The sequence below is a fragment of the Aulonocara stuartgranti genome, assembly GCF_965226115.1.
Source record: "Aulonocara stuartgranti genome assembly, chromosome: 4".
In the NCBI taxonomy this organism is placed as follows: domain Eukaryota; kingdom Metazoa; phylum Chordata; class Actinopteri; order Cichliformes; family Cichlidae; genus Aulonocara; species Aulonocara stuartgranti.
The window spans coordinates 32,056,509-32,073,773 of NC_138942.1; the positions used below are offsets into that span (position 1 = coordinate 32,056,509).

General features: G+C 39.0%; 2 protein-coding genes across 4 annotated transcripts; one reads left to right on the forward strand and one right to left on the reverse strand.

Moving 5' to 3' along the window:
- Positions 1–1,134: 1,134 nt before the first annotated feature.
- Positions 1,135–11,587, reverse strand: pyya (peptide YYa). Its single transcript, XM_082531758.1, has 5 exons — positions 11,541–11,587; positions 9,273–9,608; positions 6,844–7,031; positions 1,434–1,514; positions 1,135–1,331 (listed from the first exon to the last, which is right to left on the reverse strand). Exons 3-5 carry the CDS (start codon positions 7,029–7,031, stop codon positions 1,307–1,309), a joined length of 294 nt encoding a protein of 97 aa, XP_082387884.1. The 5' UTR covers positions 9,273–9,608; positions 11,541–11,587; the 3' UTR covers positions 1,135–1,306.
- Positions 10,256–13,714, forward strand: LOC309705771 (uncharacterized protein). Of its 3 annotated transcripts, none has more exons than XR_014276602.1 (4): positions 10,256–11,544; positions 11,804–11,959; positions 12,044–12,136; positions 12,925–13,714. XR_014276602.1 is itself a non-coding variant. In XM_082531757.1 (4 exons), exons 1-4 carry the CDS (start codon positions 11,614–11,616, stop codon positions 13,051–13,053), a joined length of 417 nt encoding a protein of 138 aa, XP_082387883.1. In that variant the 5' UTR covers positions 11,593–11,613; the 3' UTR covers positions 13,054–13,714. The 3 variants fall into 3 exon arrangements, 1 of the variants encoding a protein (XP_082387883.1); XR_014276603.1 differs by having other exon boundaries at positions 10,257–10,996; positions 12,925–13,713; XM_082531757.1 differs by lacking the exon at positions 10,256–11,544 and adding an exon at positions 11,593–11,652.
- The last annotated feature ends 3,551 nt before the right edge of the window (positions 13,715–17,265 follow it).

The window sequence follows — 17,265 nt, forward strand, 5'->3', positions numbered from 1 at the left end:
AATTTTCTGAGTTCAGAGTAATGTGCAAATCACACTTTCAAGATTAAAGGTATGTGTTTAACAATTTTCCTGATTTTGCTACTCTATCCTTGCCATTTTTTAGAAATGTCAGAAGAAAACTGATTGAAAGGTACTTTTTGTATTCACATATTGCAAACTTAACCCGAAGTTTCACCACCAGGAGGCAGTGTTTTACCAGAAAGTGTTAGTGTAGTTGCCAACTCCTTTAAAAAACAAATAATACAATATCTGTCCTGAGATCTGGGTGATGCCGTGGCTAATGTGGTCATCTTACTGTTCTGGAGTTTCTGGAGTTAAACGGTGTTTGGGCTTTTCTGCACTGTTAGCAGCTCCTAAAACCTTTAGATTAAAAGCTTTGTTCTTACCGATGTAGAAGAAACAATGTCAGTTTACCGCCAGAATCATCCTTTACTCTCCAAGAGCTGTCTACGAGTCGGACTTCAGTGCACATCCTCAATTTGCTCCTATTGTATAAATCTAAACGTGGTTTATTTCCCAAAGTTGGCGCTGGTGCTTCTTTGCTGTTTCATTCAGCAGAGCACCTATTCCTCCATATCTAAGCGTTCAGCAGCATTTCCCTTGCCATTAATTGGAGCCTGTGCAGAATGGACACTATACTGATTACTACTATCTTTTAAATATATCTCTTCAACACAATACATTGATGTTTTGGACAAAGCCATTGTTTTTTGTCAGTCTCTTAGTTAAGTTTAGAAATGTTTTTGGGGAGGACGTTAAAATACCTTATTGGAGACAAAGGATCAGTTGAGAGGCAAGTCCCACTGTAAGATCAATAAGAAGTCTGTTGAACTCTGAATCAGGCAAAGCTATAGTAGCGGGTAGAATTAAAATACGGAGTTATAAATGAACATAAAAGGCCACAAAAGAAAAGATCATGAGTCCTTGGGAACTTTTATTCTCACAGAAAACATTTGATTCACATATTATGATGTTACTTTTCACAATACAAACAGCAAAACAAGAATCTCCTCCAGTCTGATGGACAGTCGAAGGACACCAAAGCTCACACGCACACACACAGACACAGTTCCACCTTCTGTGATTTCATATACATATATATTTTATTTTAATAATAAATTATGTACAGTTTTGTTGGAGTGACAGAGATGTGAAACAACAACAGGAGAAACAGAGGGAGGTTGTGATCCGTCAGAGATGCTCTTTTGTTGGGTTTAGAGTACAGGGAAGAAGAGGCACATGTCGGCCCCTCCAGGTGCATTCTGGGATGTACCCGGAGGGAATGTCCGATGAGGAGGGAGGAGAATCACCACATGTAAGAGTCATCATATCTGTTGAAAGACAGAGAGAGGAAATAATGTGGCAATGAGAGAAGAGTGTAAATTCTTTAAGTTCATGTGACATCTTCAGTTTTTACATTTGAGGATCTTTACCTTGATCTCTGGTCTCTGTTGTTATCGCCACCAAACAGCAGCTCTGCGACCACGTCCTCCTGAGCTGAACGCTTTCCATACCTGAGAGTGAAGAAGACATTTTTTTTATTGTAAATTGCAATTGTGATCATTTTCATGAAGTTAAAGCTCAGTCTTTATGCTTTAATGTTGGCATTATTTTGGAAAAATAGATATTCATGACAGTTTGCCTCTGTAAATGTTTCTGTTGTTTAATAATCATTGTTAGTGGAAAGGTTCACCATTCTCCCCCTCGACTCAGACCACCACAGTGCATTTTCTGTTCTCAAAACGACTGCTGATCCAAACACTTCCTAATGCTGCTGTTTCACTCTCCTTTACAAAAACAGATTTGCTTTTATTGTAAATCAGTCACACAAAGTGCAGCTCACTGGTATAGAGTCAAAATAGAAGCAGCAAGGATCCCTTATACACTGACCTTTAATCCTTCTATAAGACTGGATCCTAAATTACCCATGATACAACCATGAATGCCACATTGGTGGTTGCTACAGAGGTCTCTATATAATCCATAATAATCCACGTTTTTTAACAGATTTTCAAGAATTTAGTTACAAATATGAAAACACACGCCCCTCAAAGCTTGATATGAAATGAGATCTGCAGATAAGGTGTTTAGTCTTTTCTCCTGCCTTTTGTAGCACACGATTGCATTCAGGTGGAATGATTCTACAGCATACATCTTTCATGACTGCACACATCCTCTATATTATTGTAGGGATTATTTATCTGACACAAGATAAAATTTAATCTCTAGAGCCACAGGAAAAAATATACAGCTGTTCATACAGGCTGAAAATCACTGAGTTGGCTGTGGCTCAGGTGGTTGAGCAGATCAATTACTGACTGGAAGGTTGGTGGTTTGATCCTTGGCTTCCCCAGTCTGCATGCCAATTATCCTCGGGCAAGATACTAACCCCAAGTTGCCCTCTGATGCGTTCATCGGAGTGTGAATGTGTGTGAATGTTGCTTAGTTTGCTCTTGAGTTTAGAAGTGCTTGTATGAGTGGGTGTGAATGAGGTTGTTGTATATAGTCCTTTGAGTACTCTGGGAGAGTAGAAAAGTGCTATATAAGAATCAGTCCATTTACTCATGACTTAGAAACCATAATAAGTTTAACCTCATTTGGCTACCGATGAAACACGCACGTCTTTTGTTGAGATATACACTGTATATCTGTATATACACTAATACATTGTGCCGCACTGTGGTTTTAGTCCCCTTGCCACTGGTTTATAAAATCAAGCCTGTAGCCATGCAGTTTGCCTTTACAAACAACTAATAAGTCATTCTGCTGTTACTGTGATAGGATGTCACCATTGTCAGTTCATGAAATTTCTTCCCTCCTAGCTATTCCACAGTCAACTGTAAGTGGTATCATTGCAAAGTGTATGCATTTAGAAATCACAGCACCCATAAGTTAGATTGGAGCTGTCAAATCCTGAGGCGCATAATGTGTAAAAGTACACTAAAGTACCAACAATCATCTGACGTAAACATCAGCAGAATATGAGCACTGGGAACTTCATAGCATGAGTTTTCATGACCATGCCGCTCCTGTAACTGTTATATGGTATATTTAATATTGTAGGTGGTCCAAAGGTCTTAAGTCACCCCACATTTCTATATATGTGGTCATGAATAAGAGTTCTCCAGGCTTTCTGAAATATTTCTGAAGTTTTCCTTTGGCCATTGACTGCTTTTCATTCATTTATGTGTAAGTGAATGTTTACAGAGGAGTTTTTTTGTTTCTTTCTTTCATGTCTTGTGAAGACAACCAACACTGACCCATCAATGATTCAAGGATGATTCAAGTCACACAATTCAAGGGTTGGATTAGTTTTATCAAAACAGTTTGAATAGTATCTTTAGGTACTTTGTTACTAGCATTCTGTTGCATAAACATATATGTTTCCATTTCTTTAGTTGGATCTATGAATAATGCCAAAGATAACATTGTTTCACCAATAGCTGCTCCAAAAAAAGTGATTCCGAAAGAAAGAGTTATTAACGGAAAACTGGATATAATGTGCCCCACGTGCTTAAAAGTCTTTGGAAACTGGATAAGTGAAGAAAATAACAAAGCAGTGACAGGCCAAAAAATATACAGACAGCTAAACATGAAAGTGTGCTTTCATGATCTTAAGAAATAGAAAAACATCCAATGAAGACCTGTGAGATGCATGATCCATCTACTGTTTGCTGAAGCATTAGAAATGGTCTCAATGAAACGGTGGCTGTCAGGAAACCATGCTTAAGGAAGGGAAATGGGGACAAAGGTAGCCCAAATTATCAACCAGTGCCAGTAGGTCTTCTAGAGTGATAAACCAAATTTGAAAGTTCTGTATGAGTATGCACAGAAGAGCTCACGAGAGGTAAAACTGTGAATGTCTACAGCAATCTGTGTTATAGAATAAAGTTGGCCATACCAAATTTTGACTTTCAAGCTTGTTAAAATGTAGCTTTATACAATGCATTCTCATGTATGTATGTACACATTTTAATAAAACGCTGCACCTATTTTCCATTTGTGTAGAAAAATACTTTTTAAAAATGAGAAGTCAAGACTTTTGCACATCTTCACGACACTGTCTTTATGACAACACAGTTTCAATTGTCTGTCTCTAAATTTTCTCTTCCACTGCGCTTTTGAAAGTTCTCTTTGTGATTTTCTGCACCGCTTAGAGTTTAGAGTTCATTCTTGATCAACCTTACAATTTCCTGTTTTATTTTGAAAGTTATTTCCTTTTTTTCCTCACCCTTGTTAGTGTTTGATTCAGTTTGCCTGGGGTTTGTTATCCTGTTCCCTGGTGTGTGTTAAGTGTCTGTTCCCTAAGACTTTGTTAGGTTGTTTGTATGTTGTTTGCTTTTGTTGGTACTATATTTGTTTTTTTGAGATGTGCTTGTCATGCCGTCACTTTGGACACTTTGTGTTAATCAGGTTTTTTTTTTGGTTTTTTTCTTATTGTTGGCAGGTTTCTGTCTGTGATTGTGTCCTTCCTTTCGAAATCATCAGCAGTGTGCAGCATCCTGATTCAAACCAGTGACCACATTTATTCCTCTCACAACAAACACATGACTTTTGGACTTTTGGTTCTGGTGCATCACACTTGTCCGTCAATCTGTCACCTGTCTTCTCTTACCTCTACCTTTCCAAGCTGTTCCCTTTTGTTTGCTGCTAATGCTTTAATGTCACAGTCAGATTCAAATTCAAGAGTGTGTGTTTGTTTTAATGTGTGTACGAGGCTGTCATTTCCAAGTCTGGCTGGGTTTTTATCATTCCCTTGATGGGAAACCAGGGTTCCAAAAGAGCTTGCAAATGTAAAATCACAGAGCCGTTTAACTGAAAATTTACTTGGTAATGTGTGTGTGTGTGTGTGTGTGTGTGTTTATGTGTGCGAAACAATCATCTCAGGTCCCGCAGAGCGGCCTGCAGTTCTTCTGTTTTCCCATCAAACATCTGTTCCACCTCCCCTATGACCTCAGCACCCAATCTTATGCTCCGTTACTTCCTCAGTGTGTGCTTCCCTGCAGGTAAGCAATCAAGAAGCGCACATGTACTGTTTCAGCTGTCACACAGCTGGCAACATATCAGGATATAAAATGTTTTCACCGCTGGTTGATACCTCAATCTTCCTACCAATCTACCAATATTTTTTTCTTTAGCCTTAATGTGTCCTTTTGTGTCTTCTTCTCCCCAGTGGTGAAAGAAATGCTCGGATTTCTTACTTAAGGAAATGTAATAATATTATACTTTCAACATTTTCTGTTAGTGCTGCACTGAAATGATCAAGCAGGTTCACAGGCTCACGCCTGCAATTCCTACAATTGTGGGACCTTAATTTACATCTAAAGCTCAATCTAAGGATTGAGTGTTCTTTTGAATTAATTTTTAATTGATTAGTTGTATGGATATTTGTAAAAAAGAAAAAAAAGACAAAAGTCACCAGAATTAAAATCCATCCTCTTTAACATCTTCACAGTCCTTCATGTGTTAAAACAGCTTTCTGTGAAATGTTTGAGCCAGTTGGGGATGAACGTGTCTTTGTTAGTTTTGGGATTTTTGATGTATTTGTGTATAATTTTCCATATAATTTGGAGTAGTAAGAAATGTTACTTACACTGAAAAGCGTGGCTACATGTGATGGTAACTGATAAATGCAATATTTAAATATTAACATTGTCACAATATAGCACATATGATATAATAACTATGCAAATTTTACTTTTGTTTTCTTTTGTTCATTTGTGGTTACACCTCATAGATCTATCAGTTGTATCTAGTGTGTCTAAACCTAACAAACACTCACACCCACTGTGAAAACCATAATGTGCACCTCTCTAGTGAAATGCAAAAACTTTCTATAGCACTGGATGTATTTAAATACCAATGGCCTATTTGACTTTCATGAATGAGAACAGATAGCTCCCGAGTGTGACTGTTTCCAATGATGAAACACCCTCTGACAATTCCATACTGGTGATCTTTATACCTGAGAGCAGCAGGCTTTAGCTTGGGCCCTGCTAACTGAATTTGGGCTTCTTTCTTGGGTCGGTCTGCGCCGATTTTATTGCTCTGGTCCCGCTCATTTCGAGGCCTGGAGGTTTCGGAGAGTGGACAGTAATCTAATCTATAATCTCATTGTGTGAAGTGTTGGGGAGGAAGAGGGTGTACATCACACATTGACAGAGCTCCAGGCTTATGTATGAACCAGCTTGCTTTAATGACTCAAGGAAGATAAAATGAAGTCTGGACTAAAGTAAGATCGGCAGGAAAGAAGCAAGAAAAGGCTCAAGTTCCCCACTAACACATTTAGCTTAACACCTACAGTTGGCTCAGGGTCATTAATTTTGAGGGGATTTTTCAAGGGCTGTTTATGAGTGATTTAACTCACATACTTTCTTCATGCCCAGCTTCATGTGGATCATCCACAACAGTAAAAACAATACTTAAAGACTTGGGAAAGGTTATTAGTGTGGGACCATTAAATATTCATATTGGTGCCCTGCCTTGCAGGAATTTTTGGTGGAAGAAAACTGAACAAAAAAATTAATTCAAGCTTTTTTGTTTTTTCGTTCCACATTTTCAAATATGGCACACGTCATTTCATTGGTGATGAAGCAGATTGTGCTGTATCTTTTTTTCTTGTTTTTTACCTTGTTAAATTTACCTTGATATCCTTATTGAAATTTAATGCAGGAGATGAAAATGGTTTCTTTATTTGTTTGGAAATCACCATTTTCCTTCAAGTTCAGTCATTTTCTCATGGTACCAAATCTAAATGTCATTTGAGCACCACATTCATTTCAAGGCTGTCCTGAACAGCGGTGCCTGTTGGGCACACACTCGTGTATGTGTGTGTGGTCATACCTCTGCCTGGTGATCAGATTGATGTAGTGTCTCAGGGCAGTGTAGTATTTGGCCAGCTCTTCAGGAGGAGCATCCTCTCCTGGGTTCTCGGGTTTGGGGGGGTAGGCATCAGCCAGTGTTCCCAGACAGACCAGCACACACAGCACTAAGGCCACCAGCACTGTCCAAGGTTTCAGTATCACAACCATCTGTAACAAGGCACATAAATGCTATGGAAATCTAACCACTGTTGAAGTCTAATTTCCCATTGATTCATAATGAAAAATAACAAAAAAGAAGGAAATAATAAATAAATCCTAAATGAAATCTTACAAATAAATAAATACATTAAAAAAGATGCTTTGAGTCTAATAAAGGCTATTGCCCTTTCCTGTCTAATGACAAAACCTTCGACCCGTACCATACCTCTCCTGAGGGGTGCAAATGTCATCTGTTTTCATCTGTAATATCTGCTCAGGCTGATGAGTAAACGGAGGTGTGTAAAGCGGTTAAACAAGTCAATATATACCTTTAATGTTTTTTAGGGCTTTGGGCTGTGATTGATTTTTTGTCAGCTCTTCCCTGAAAGTTGTTGTCTTTTGAAAGAAGATGAAGAAAATGGATTTGTCTCTAGAGGAGGAAACTGATTTCACGCATCTTCACGGAGGCTGTGGGTTTAATGGAGTTTACAGAAAGGTTTAATTTGCATTAATAATAATAATAACTAGCATGCTGTGTGAGGAACTGGATTTCCACTGAAGTGTATCAGCTTTATGACGATTATTTCATTATCACATCATACCATTACCAAATCTGCTCCTGCTGTTACAATTATTAATTAGAATCCTGGATTAAAGCCTTTCAACAAAGAGAGAAATCTTGCTGTAACTTCTTGTTGATAACTAAACAAGTATTTTTTTTACAACAACAAACTATAAATCTGTGTATGTCTGGATTAACAGTCAGATAAAGTAACTGCATGTTCATTTTCCCCAGAAGTCACTGGTTTGCTCCATACCAGGTCTGCACAGATTTAAAAACTGCAAACTCGTAAATTTGCACAACTAACATAAAGCATAAAAAAAAATCCCTCTGTCCTCTGTCTGACTGTGGAGTCTGCGGTGGAAATGTCCAGAGGCTGTTGAAAATGGCAGTAAGGAGCTTAATTATCACTTGCATTAGTTTGGCCATTTCACTGTTTAATTTGTTTCACAATTAATTGAATTTTAAAAAAGAGATCTAAATTGAATTTCTTTTTTTTTTCCATTCAGACTTACAGAAAACCATGAAACTAACAGACGCTCACATCTGACAAGCTGCACCAGCTGCTTCAGGATTTACCTTCTGGGTGTTTTGGTCTATATGCTGTGCCACATTTAGCTGCGGATCGCACACCCACACTATTTAATCAGGCCAGAACTAGCAGTCTACAATCTAATTGTCTTTTAAAACTCTGTATGTAAATCTTGTCTAACCAACAACTTAAAAACAAAAAAGAACCGCAATATTTTGTGAAATCCTTAAAATAAAATATTATTGTAGCATTTCATTTATTTGTTTGTTTATTTATTTATTTGCGTTTTGCGACTTTTTTCGCATTTTCCATTTGCAGCAGTAAATCTCCACCAAGACTCTTGGTAGAATAACTGTATTATGTGAATGTGGCCTTCACCTACCATGAGTACTATGTTGCTGGAGTGTGAACCTCTCCAGCACGTTTCCTATTCTCCGTGCATGTGTGGGAGCAGATGAAAGTGTGCCAGAAACCTCTGCTCTCTACCCCCACTCGCACCCTGCAGCCCGGCTATTTATTTATTTGCTTATTTGCTGTATTTTCCAGTCCTTTTCTAAATAATTGCATGGGGTGAATTATAGATTAAAGTCGGAGTTGCTTCAATAAATAAATAAGAAAAACGTATATCCTCCTTTTATGTATTTATTCATTTGAAAAATATAAAATATTATTTAAAAAAAATAGCAACTGAGGCCACTAGATTTTGTTCTAAGTCCTTTTCCTTCCTTCAGCAGGTCTTATAAAGCTGATCTTCAGAATTTAGAGCAGATCTGATCAAGTTCAGCAACAGTGACCTTTGCGCACATTTCTGCTGTAATCGGTTATATTGAAGTTCTGCTTTAAAAAAAAATACTTTTTAGACGAAACAGATGTGGATTCTGAGGCAAATCGATGGCATGTGTTGTGTGGTAAAACTAGGCTGAGCTGTCCGTGGTACTGAACGCGCTCCAGATGTCACCTCAGCCAAGCTACTGGACACCAATTAACGCTTAAAGGCAAGCGAGCAGAAGAAACCTTTTATTTTAAGTACGTTTTGCTCAGCAAAGTTGCGATTATTTTGATTTATTTATTTACCGGTATATAAACAAATCAACAAATCCCTATTGGAGTCAAAGAAAGTTAAAGCACGGGTTGTGTGAGAAGTGTGGAGACTTACTTTGAGAAGACTTTGGAGGTTACAGGTAGACGTGGCAGCCACAGGTGGTCTCTCGCAGCAGCAGAGGGTTTACTCTCTCTCCTCCTCGGTGTCTTGTTTTCACTCTGCAGGTCGCTGTACCTTGCTTCCAAACTCCGACAGAGGTTATTTATACAGTTTAGCAGCAGCGGAGAAGGGAGGGGTTACACCGCGTGAGTGTGTGAGGGAGACGGGTGGGAGTAGAGGCCGAATGAGTCAGATAGCGATGGTGATGATGATGATGAGACATTACTAAGGAGTCGGTCACGCAGTCAGTCTTGTGTTTCTGATGACATTTTGGGCCATGACACTCAAAAGCTGCATCAGTGCAAAAAGAAAAAAAAAGAATGTTTAGTGAGTTTCCATCTGTTTACTCAAAGCTCTGCATAACCCAGACTGGGCTTATCTGGCCACCAGAAGTCCTGGCTCAACTATCCAGTAAAGCAACCTGTTACATTCGATATGTATCTCACGAGAAATCAGTCAAATATGATCCAACATGTCCAAATGGAAACCAGTAGTTGTCCAAACAAAGTGATTCGTTCTTGCTGGCTGAGGTTTCCGTGTATTCGGGGCAGCAGTGAATCAACTCTGGGTTATGGAATACATATTCCCAGTCAAACTGAAATCTTTGTGTTTTGGCTGATCTGTGGAGATTAACCACGTGCACACCACTGTGTCTGAAGTTTAGCTAAAAACGTTTATTGTGTTTCGTTGCACGTCAGTCTGCTCGGAATGCTTTCACTCTGTGACTCAAACTGTTGCGATTTCTGCCACCAGGCGGAGCCACGTGAGCAACTGTGAGGCTGACGGACAGACAGACGGACAAAAAGTCATTTCACCGTAAAGTAGTTGTGCCAGCGTCAATAAAGAAGCGTGATGACGCAGGTTCCCAGTAGTCCAAAGCTGTGACGTATGAGCACCTGAACGATATGGCTTTACGTGTCATGCATACCCACAGCCCTCTCCCCCATCGCCTTCACTCCCCTGTGAATTTTTCCCGTTTTATTGATGAAATCCGTGTTTTGCTGCAGGCCTGAGTTGCTGCTTTGTTTTCTTTTCCTGGTTGAAGACCTGCTTCATCTTTACATCTGACATGTTTGCATGTAGTTCATTAAACAGTTGGTCATTGTCTCCTCACTGGTTAATCCATCACTTCTGTACTTTTTTAACATTTGAATTCATTTATTTGAGACCGTTGCAATAACCACGCACTCAAAAAACAGATTCAGGTCCTCCTTTCAAAGAACACATGCAAATTATGTTAGTTGTTCACAAATGCAATTAAAAAATACCAAATTAATTTGATTTTCTTTGTGTAAACCTAAAATTATTCAAAACCAGCAGAGGCTGATTCTGAACACAAAATGAATGAGTTTGTTGGGGCACTGGGGGTAGGAGGAGTACATTTTTGCACTTAAGTATTTGTAAACTCAAAGAAATCAATTCAAGCCCCTCTTTAAGCTTAAACATTATTTTTAATCTCATTCAACGCAAATGTAGCACTCCAGCGTTACTGCAATTATTATTCGTGTGGTGAACCTAAATTATTTTCTCTCAAAGCAGTCTTTGTCACAAGAACACAAAGTTACTGAGTTACACAACGGTCCGCCTTCTTTGAAAATTTTGCGCTCTTTCAGGATCACCTAAATGAATGCAGCTGCTCTTCGCCTCTCTGTACTTTTTGGATAAAACTACACCTTCAGGTAAGGTAACATATTATTTTTCCATATATCCAATTGTGTATTTCTTTATCAGCTAAATCTATAATGCTATTTATCATAGAAGCTTGTAACAGTTGTTTTTTGAACTTTTGGTGGTGCTACCATTCTCTTCTCTGCTTGAATACTATTTTTTTTTTTTGACAATATAGCCAGGTCTTTTCAAAAGTGCCTTGTTTTAGAGGAGAAATTGTGTAGCTGCCAACTTTTAAGTCGGAGCGTGTGCTAGCTTATTAGCAGCTAGCCATTGTGCTCAATGAAAGATGATGTCCTATAGCTAACTTCTTTCTTACTGTTTTCTTTTTATAATCTAAAAATATGGTATTCTGTGTTTATTATTATATAATGCCATTTTCTAGTAGAAAGTATCGTTTTGAGGTGTCTTTAAAAGCACTACATAGTTTACTGAGGGTGCTACCAAAAGCGAACCATGTGGCCGGAAGAGTAACTGCAGGCAGCACAATGCGCACTCCCATGACGTTCAAACCTATTTATTATTATAAAAGATTTCGGCTACGTCCACACTTACACAGGTATTTTTGAAAACGGAGATTTTCCGTTTTCGTTTTAAAAAATAATCCCGTCCACAGGTAAACGCAAAAATGAAGGAAAACGCTGCTAGGAACATGCCAAAGCAACAGGTGGCGATATATTCCTAAACTCAGCTAAAAACAGTTTAGGTCTTGACAAACTTCACTGATGGTTCAAATGTTTAGCAACTTTCAGTGTGTTGATTCAGCAGTCTGTATTTAAACTTCTAGTTTATTATATTTGTGTATGTTTTATTTCCAGGTGAATGCAGAGTTCCTGCAGATCACTACAAAACCCCTGCAGGCGAAGTTCTTGGCTCAGCTGGACAATTTAACAGACAAGCTGATGCAAAATTTTCAGGGGAGCAAAGGAGCAAAGGGCCAAAAGATCAAGGATATCATGGCGATCAGTAGTTTGGTCGGTACTAATGATAAACCCATCAATTAAATGCAATCAATCAATTCCATTTTTTTCACCATTTTTTTTCCACCCTTGCATTAGTATGATGACATCGACATAAAGAGGGAGCATACTCTTAAAAGCCTGGTGATCTACTTTAATGAAGATCCAGACCTACTGTTCAAGGAGTATCTGGTACGCTTATCACACCTTCTTTTCTAGATTCAATTTGAGTTAGGTTCATCGCACACAAAATCCTCATATATTCAAAAGAGACAATATAATTGTGAAATATGTATTATTCTTAATAGTCATTGTTGAAACTTGCACTGGAGAGCACTTTTTAAGGGGATAGTTTCAGCAAAAATTCAATTGTTCATTCTTTTGGTGCTGCCATGTAGGTATCTACTGCCCCTATAAACACAGTAAATGTGGACAAAACATTCATCCATTTTCTGTCAGTGTTTCAATTCAGTTTATTTATATAGCGGTATATCACAACAACAGTCATCTCAAGGCACTTCAGAAAGTAAACACTCCAATGGAGTTCAGTTTATTATGCCAATTAGTAAAAAGTCTTCATTATAAGGAACACAGCAGATTGCATCAAGACACTAACTAGTGTCACTGCCATTACAGCAATCTCCTGGTTTCAGGAATAATGTGCATAAAACAAGCTGTTTCAAAAGGTTCCCAATTGTGATGAAATAAGGGAAATTGACCCAGCCCACACACACACACACACTGATAGACACTGGAGGAGCTCCTGCTCTATATCAAGCCCCTCCCAAAGGGAGGTACATAATACCTGAACCCAAACTATTGATAGGAAACAGATTGACGGGTTTTATTTATGTTTGGAGTGTTTATAGAGGCGGTAGAGACCTATGTTTCAGCACAAAAGGATACAAAAGCTGAGTTTTGCATAATATGTCCCCTTCCAAGTGACAGAGCCCTTAAACCTGAAACAACCTGTTTTTCAGACCTCCTCCACTGAGGATGAACGGTTGAGGTCCACTGCAGCAACTGTCACTGTATTTACACCATCAGAAGAGAAGGGATTCAGGAGCCAGAGGATGTTGGAGTTGTCATTGAAGGTACTACAGTTATGAACAACCTCGGTAGTGTCATCATGGCATTCATCGTCCTCTTTGGACTGATTTATGCACTTGATCTGAGCTATCCAAATGACCACAAGTACGCTTTTGAGTTCTGTCAGAAGATTTTGATGAATCTGGATGGACAAAGGCTCAGTACAAAGATGCAGCAAATGAAAATGAAGATGTTTGCTTAGGCAAACAAGACCCAGCACAAAAGTTGATTTTGGCCTTTTTATATCTTTTGTTCAAACTGTGACCTTTTTTTCTTTCTTTTTTTTGGCCAAATGGAAGTTGTCTATTTTTGTCTGCTGTTATGTTGTGAGTGATGTGACCTTTAATCTGTACTACTATAGATGGATGAAAAGACTGGGGATTTAGCTCAGAAAAAGTTTCATGGTTGTAACCACCATTTTCTTTTTGATTGCTTTTGGGATTTGCAAAGGTAATAGAAAAATGTTGACAAGTTTTGTGTCTTCCAGTGTTTTAAAGTTGGTCTTCCCGTTCTTATAAGCTTGTAAATGTTTACATGTAATTGGTTTTGGAGAAGTAAAGTTGAAAGATTTTTTTTTTATTAAAATACCTCCCCCTTGGTAACAGAAAAATGTTCGTCATGAAAACACACACACACACACACACACACACACACACACACACACACACACACACACACACATATATATACACATATATATACATACATATATATATATATATATATATATATATATATATATATATATATATATATATATATATATATATATATGTGTATGTGTGTGTGTGTGTATTTATGTATATGTGTGTGTATTTATGTATTGTTGGGTTGTTTCAAATCTTCAGTGACTGCCATACTATGGTGTGAATTGAAATGTTTAGTAGGTTATCATTGTGAATTTGCAAGTGTCACTATAAATATATACAATGATTCTGAAGTGAAATCTGATTTTACAGATTCCAGTTTGTTTTCAGTATTGCCTAGTAGTACAGAGGTGTGTGCTATTCAGATTTGACATTCATTACAAATGTACGTCAGCACTTTTTTGTGAGCACTTTGATTTTTGTTAAGGTTGATTTGACCATGTGACATGTATGTTTATTTACAAAATATTCTGTTTCTGCTTTTAATTCAAGTGAATAAACCTGAGTTGTAAAAACAAATTCATTTTGTCATTATTTTAATAATTAAATTAGTTTTCTGGTAATGAAAATTATGATTTAGTTGAACTCAAAATAATGATTTCAATGCAATGAAAATCTAGCTCAAGTGAATGACATTGTATTGAGTTGGACCAACCAAAACCTTTCACATCATTTTAATGTACTTTTTTTCATTTTAGCAGTATTTACGAAATTGTGTTCTACTGACTCAATTTAATTGAATTGTCATGATGTATGTAGATTAGGTTGGACCAAAATAGATGTATTACGTGGAAAACCTGCCATCAGTCCAATTGAGTTCATCCAATGACTTATTTTTTTGAGTGCGGAGAGGCAAAAACAAAAAGAAATATTCAAACATGGAATAAGCTGCACAGCCAGTAGTGAGGTTAGGCCTTCACAAGTGGAGTTTGAAGATTTCGATTAGAAAGAAATTCTCTGTAGCAGGTTTTAGTAGAACGCTAGAGGCATTTTATTTCTGTGTAAAACAGCTGAAGTTCACAGTCACGTGTTGTGAAATGTGCTTAAATATTCTTATGTGTATTAAATCTCTTAATATCCAACAAGTGATAACAAACATTCAGGCTTAGAGGCAGGGTTTCTATATTTCTAACAACAAAGCACAAAAACATTTAACAGAAAAACTGTAATGTCAAACACAATGCATGAGCCTTCAGTTTGTTTTGTTACCTGTGGCTAATTCAGTGAAACGGTCTATTTAAAGAAAGAAAAATAATTATTTTTTTCTCAGACAATTTGAGTGTTGAACCAACAGAGGTAAAATTATGGAACACGCTTTATATTTACACACATACATTCACAAAAGCCACATATGGAATATGGATCAGTATCTTGCCTGTACTTTAGCAGGCAGACTCAAGCAGCCAAGAATTGAACAACCAAACATCTAATCAGTAAATGACCTGCTCCACCTGATCCACAGCCACCCAAGGTAACAGCTATAGGTGACAAGTGGTATTTCTGCCATTTGCAGAATGTGACACATAATAATCGGTTTAGTTGAGTTCTCAATTTTTAGGCCAGATTTACTGACATTGGTGTCACTGATTCTGTGTTTCGTGGTAGTACTTTGTCTGTGCCATTTGGTTTGGATTGTGGAGCTTTTACTGACCAAATGTCAGGATGTTTTGCCAGGTTAAAAAAAAAAAATAGCCAGAGACTTCAAGGGACCTGAAAACTAGATTTAACAGATTTTTTCAATAATAGATTTTAGTGAATATTAATAGTAATTTTAATTTTCTCAGTTCTTAGTACAACTGATCAACTTAACTTTTAAGCCAGATACCCAAATAAAAACATTTATATATATATTTATATTTTTATAAAGGTATTGCTTTGGTCACTCTTATTTCTTTCCTAATATCAGCACAAGCAAATAATGTGCATGTGATGGACCGAGTTGAAAAACAGGAGGAGCCCAGGAATTATTAGAAAAATATAGTTTCCATTTATTTAACCCCCAAAAATTATATTTACAAGACTAATAAATGTTGAGCTCATAAAAGAGGTCAAAGAAACAAAACTGAACTCAGGCAAAGACTGCAACCTTAACAAACCAAATGACTGCCCAAACATACATAATTGACCTAAACATGAAATGACATACAAGGGTATATATAATGGCTGATCAGACCATTGTGACACATGAGGGGTAACAAACAAAACACAATCATAAATCACAAACGATGCAGTACAATCTAGTTTGTTAATAAACTAAACACTAAAGAAGAAAATCAAAAAAACCCATTAAACCCTAAACTCAAATATTTAATTAAATACAAATACTTTGTTTTTAAAGTAAAGAAAACACACATTCCCCCTTGGGTCCCCTCCTTGAATCGCTACCTTATCGTGGTGGAGGGGTTTGTGTGTCCCAGGGATCCCAGGGTCTATGTTGTCTGGGGGCTTTTGCCCCCTGGTAGGGTCTCCCATGGCAAATTGGCCCTGGGTGAGGGACCAGACAAAGAGCGATTCATAAGACCCTTATGAAAAGGACACCGAGGAAACAGTTTACCCTGCCCGGGATAGGGTTACCGGGACCCCGCCCTGGAGCCAGGCCCAGGGAGGGTGCCCGAGGGCGAGCGTCTGGTGGCCGGGCCTTAGTCCATGGGGCCCGGCCGGGCACAGCCCGAAGAGGAAACATGGGCCCATCCTCCCGCAGGCCCACCACCCGCAGGAGGCGCCATAGGGGTCGGGTGGATTGTGTACCGTGTGGCGGCCAGGAGCAGAGGCACTGGCGGACTGACCCCCGGCTGCCAAGACTGGCAATAGGGACATGGAATGTCACCTCTCTGGTGGGGAAGGAGCCTGAGTTAGTGCGTGAGGTTGAGAGGTACCGGCTAGATATAGTCGGGCTCACCTCTACACATGGCTTGGGCTCTGGAACCAGTCTCCTGGAGAGGGGCTGGACTCTGTCTCAGTCTGGAGTTGCCCCTTGTGAGAGGCAGCGGGCTGGGGTGGGTATCCTAATATCCCCTCGGCTTGCTGCCGGTACGTTGGGGTTTTTCCCGGTGGACGAGAGGGTTTGTTCCCTGCGCCTTAGGGTCGGGGAACGGGTCCTGACTGTCATCTGCGCTTATGCGCCGAGTGGCAGTTCAGAGTACCCAGCCTTCTTAGAGTCCCTGGGGGGGGGGGGGGGGGGGGGTGCTGGAGGGTGCTCCACCTGGAGACTCTGTTGTCCTACTGGGAGACTTCAATGCTCACGTGGGTAACGACAGCGAGACCTGGAGGGGCGTGATTGGGAGGAACGGCCTCCCTGATCTGAATCCGAGCGGTGCTTTGTTATTGGACTTCTGTGCTAATCACAGTTTGGCCATAACGAACACCCTGTTCGAACATAAGAGTGTCCATAAGTGCACGTGGCACCAGGACGCTCTAGGCCGTAGGTCGATGATCGATTTTGTAATCGTATCACCAGACCTGCGACCATATGTTCTGGACACTCGGGTAAAGAGAGGCGCTGAGCTGTCAACTGATCACCACCTGGTGGTGAGTTGGATCAGGTGGCGGGGGAGGACGCTGGACAGACCTGGTGCACCTAAACGC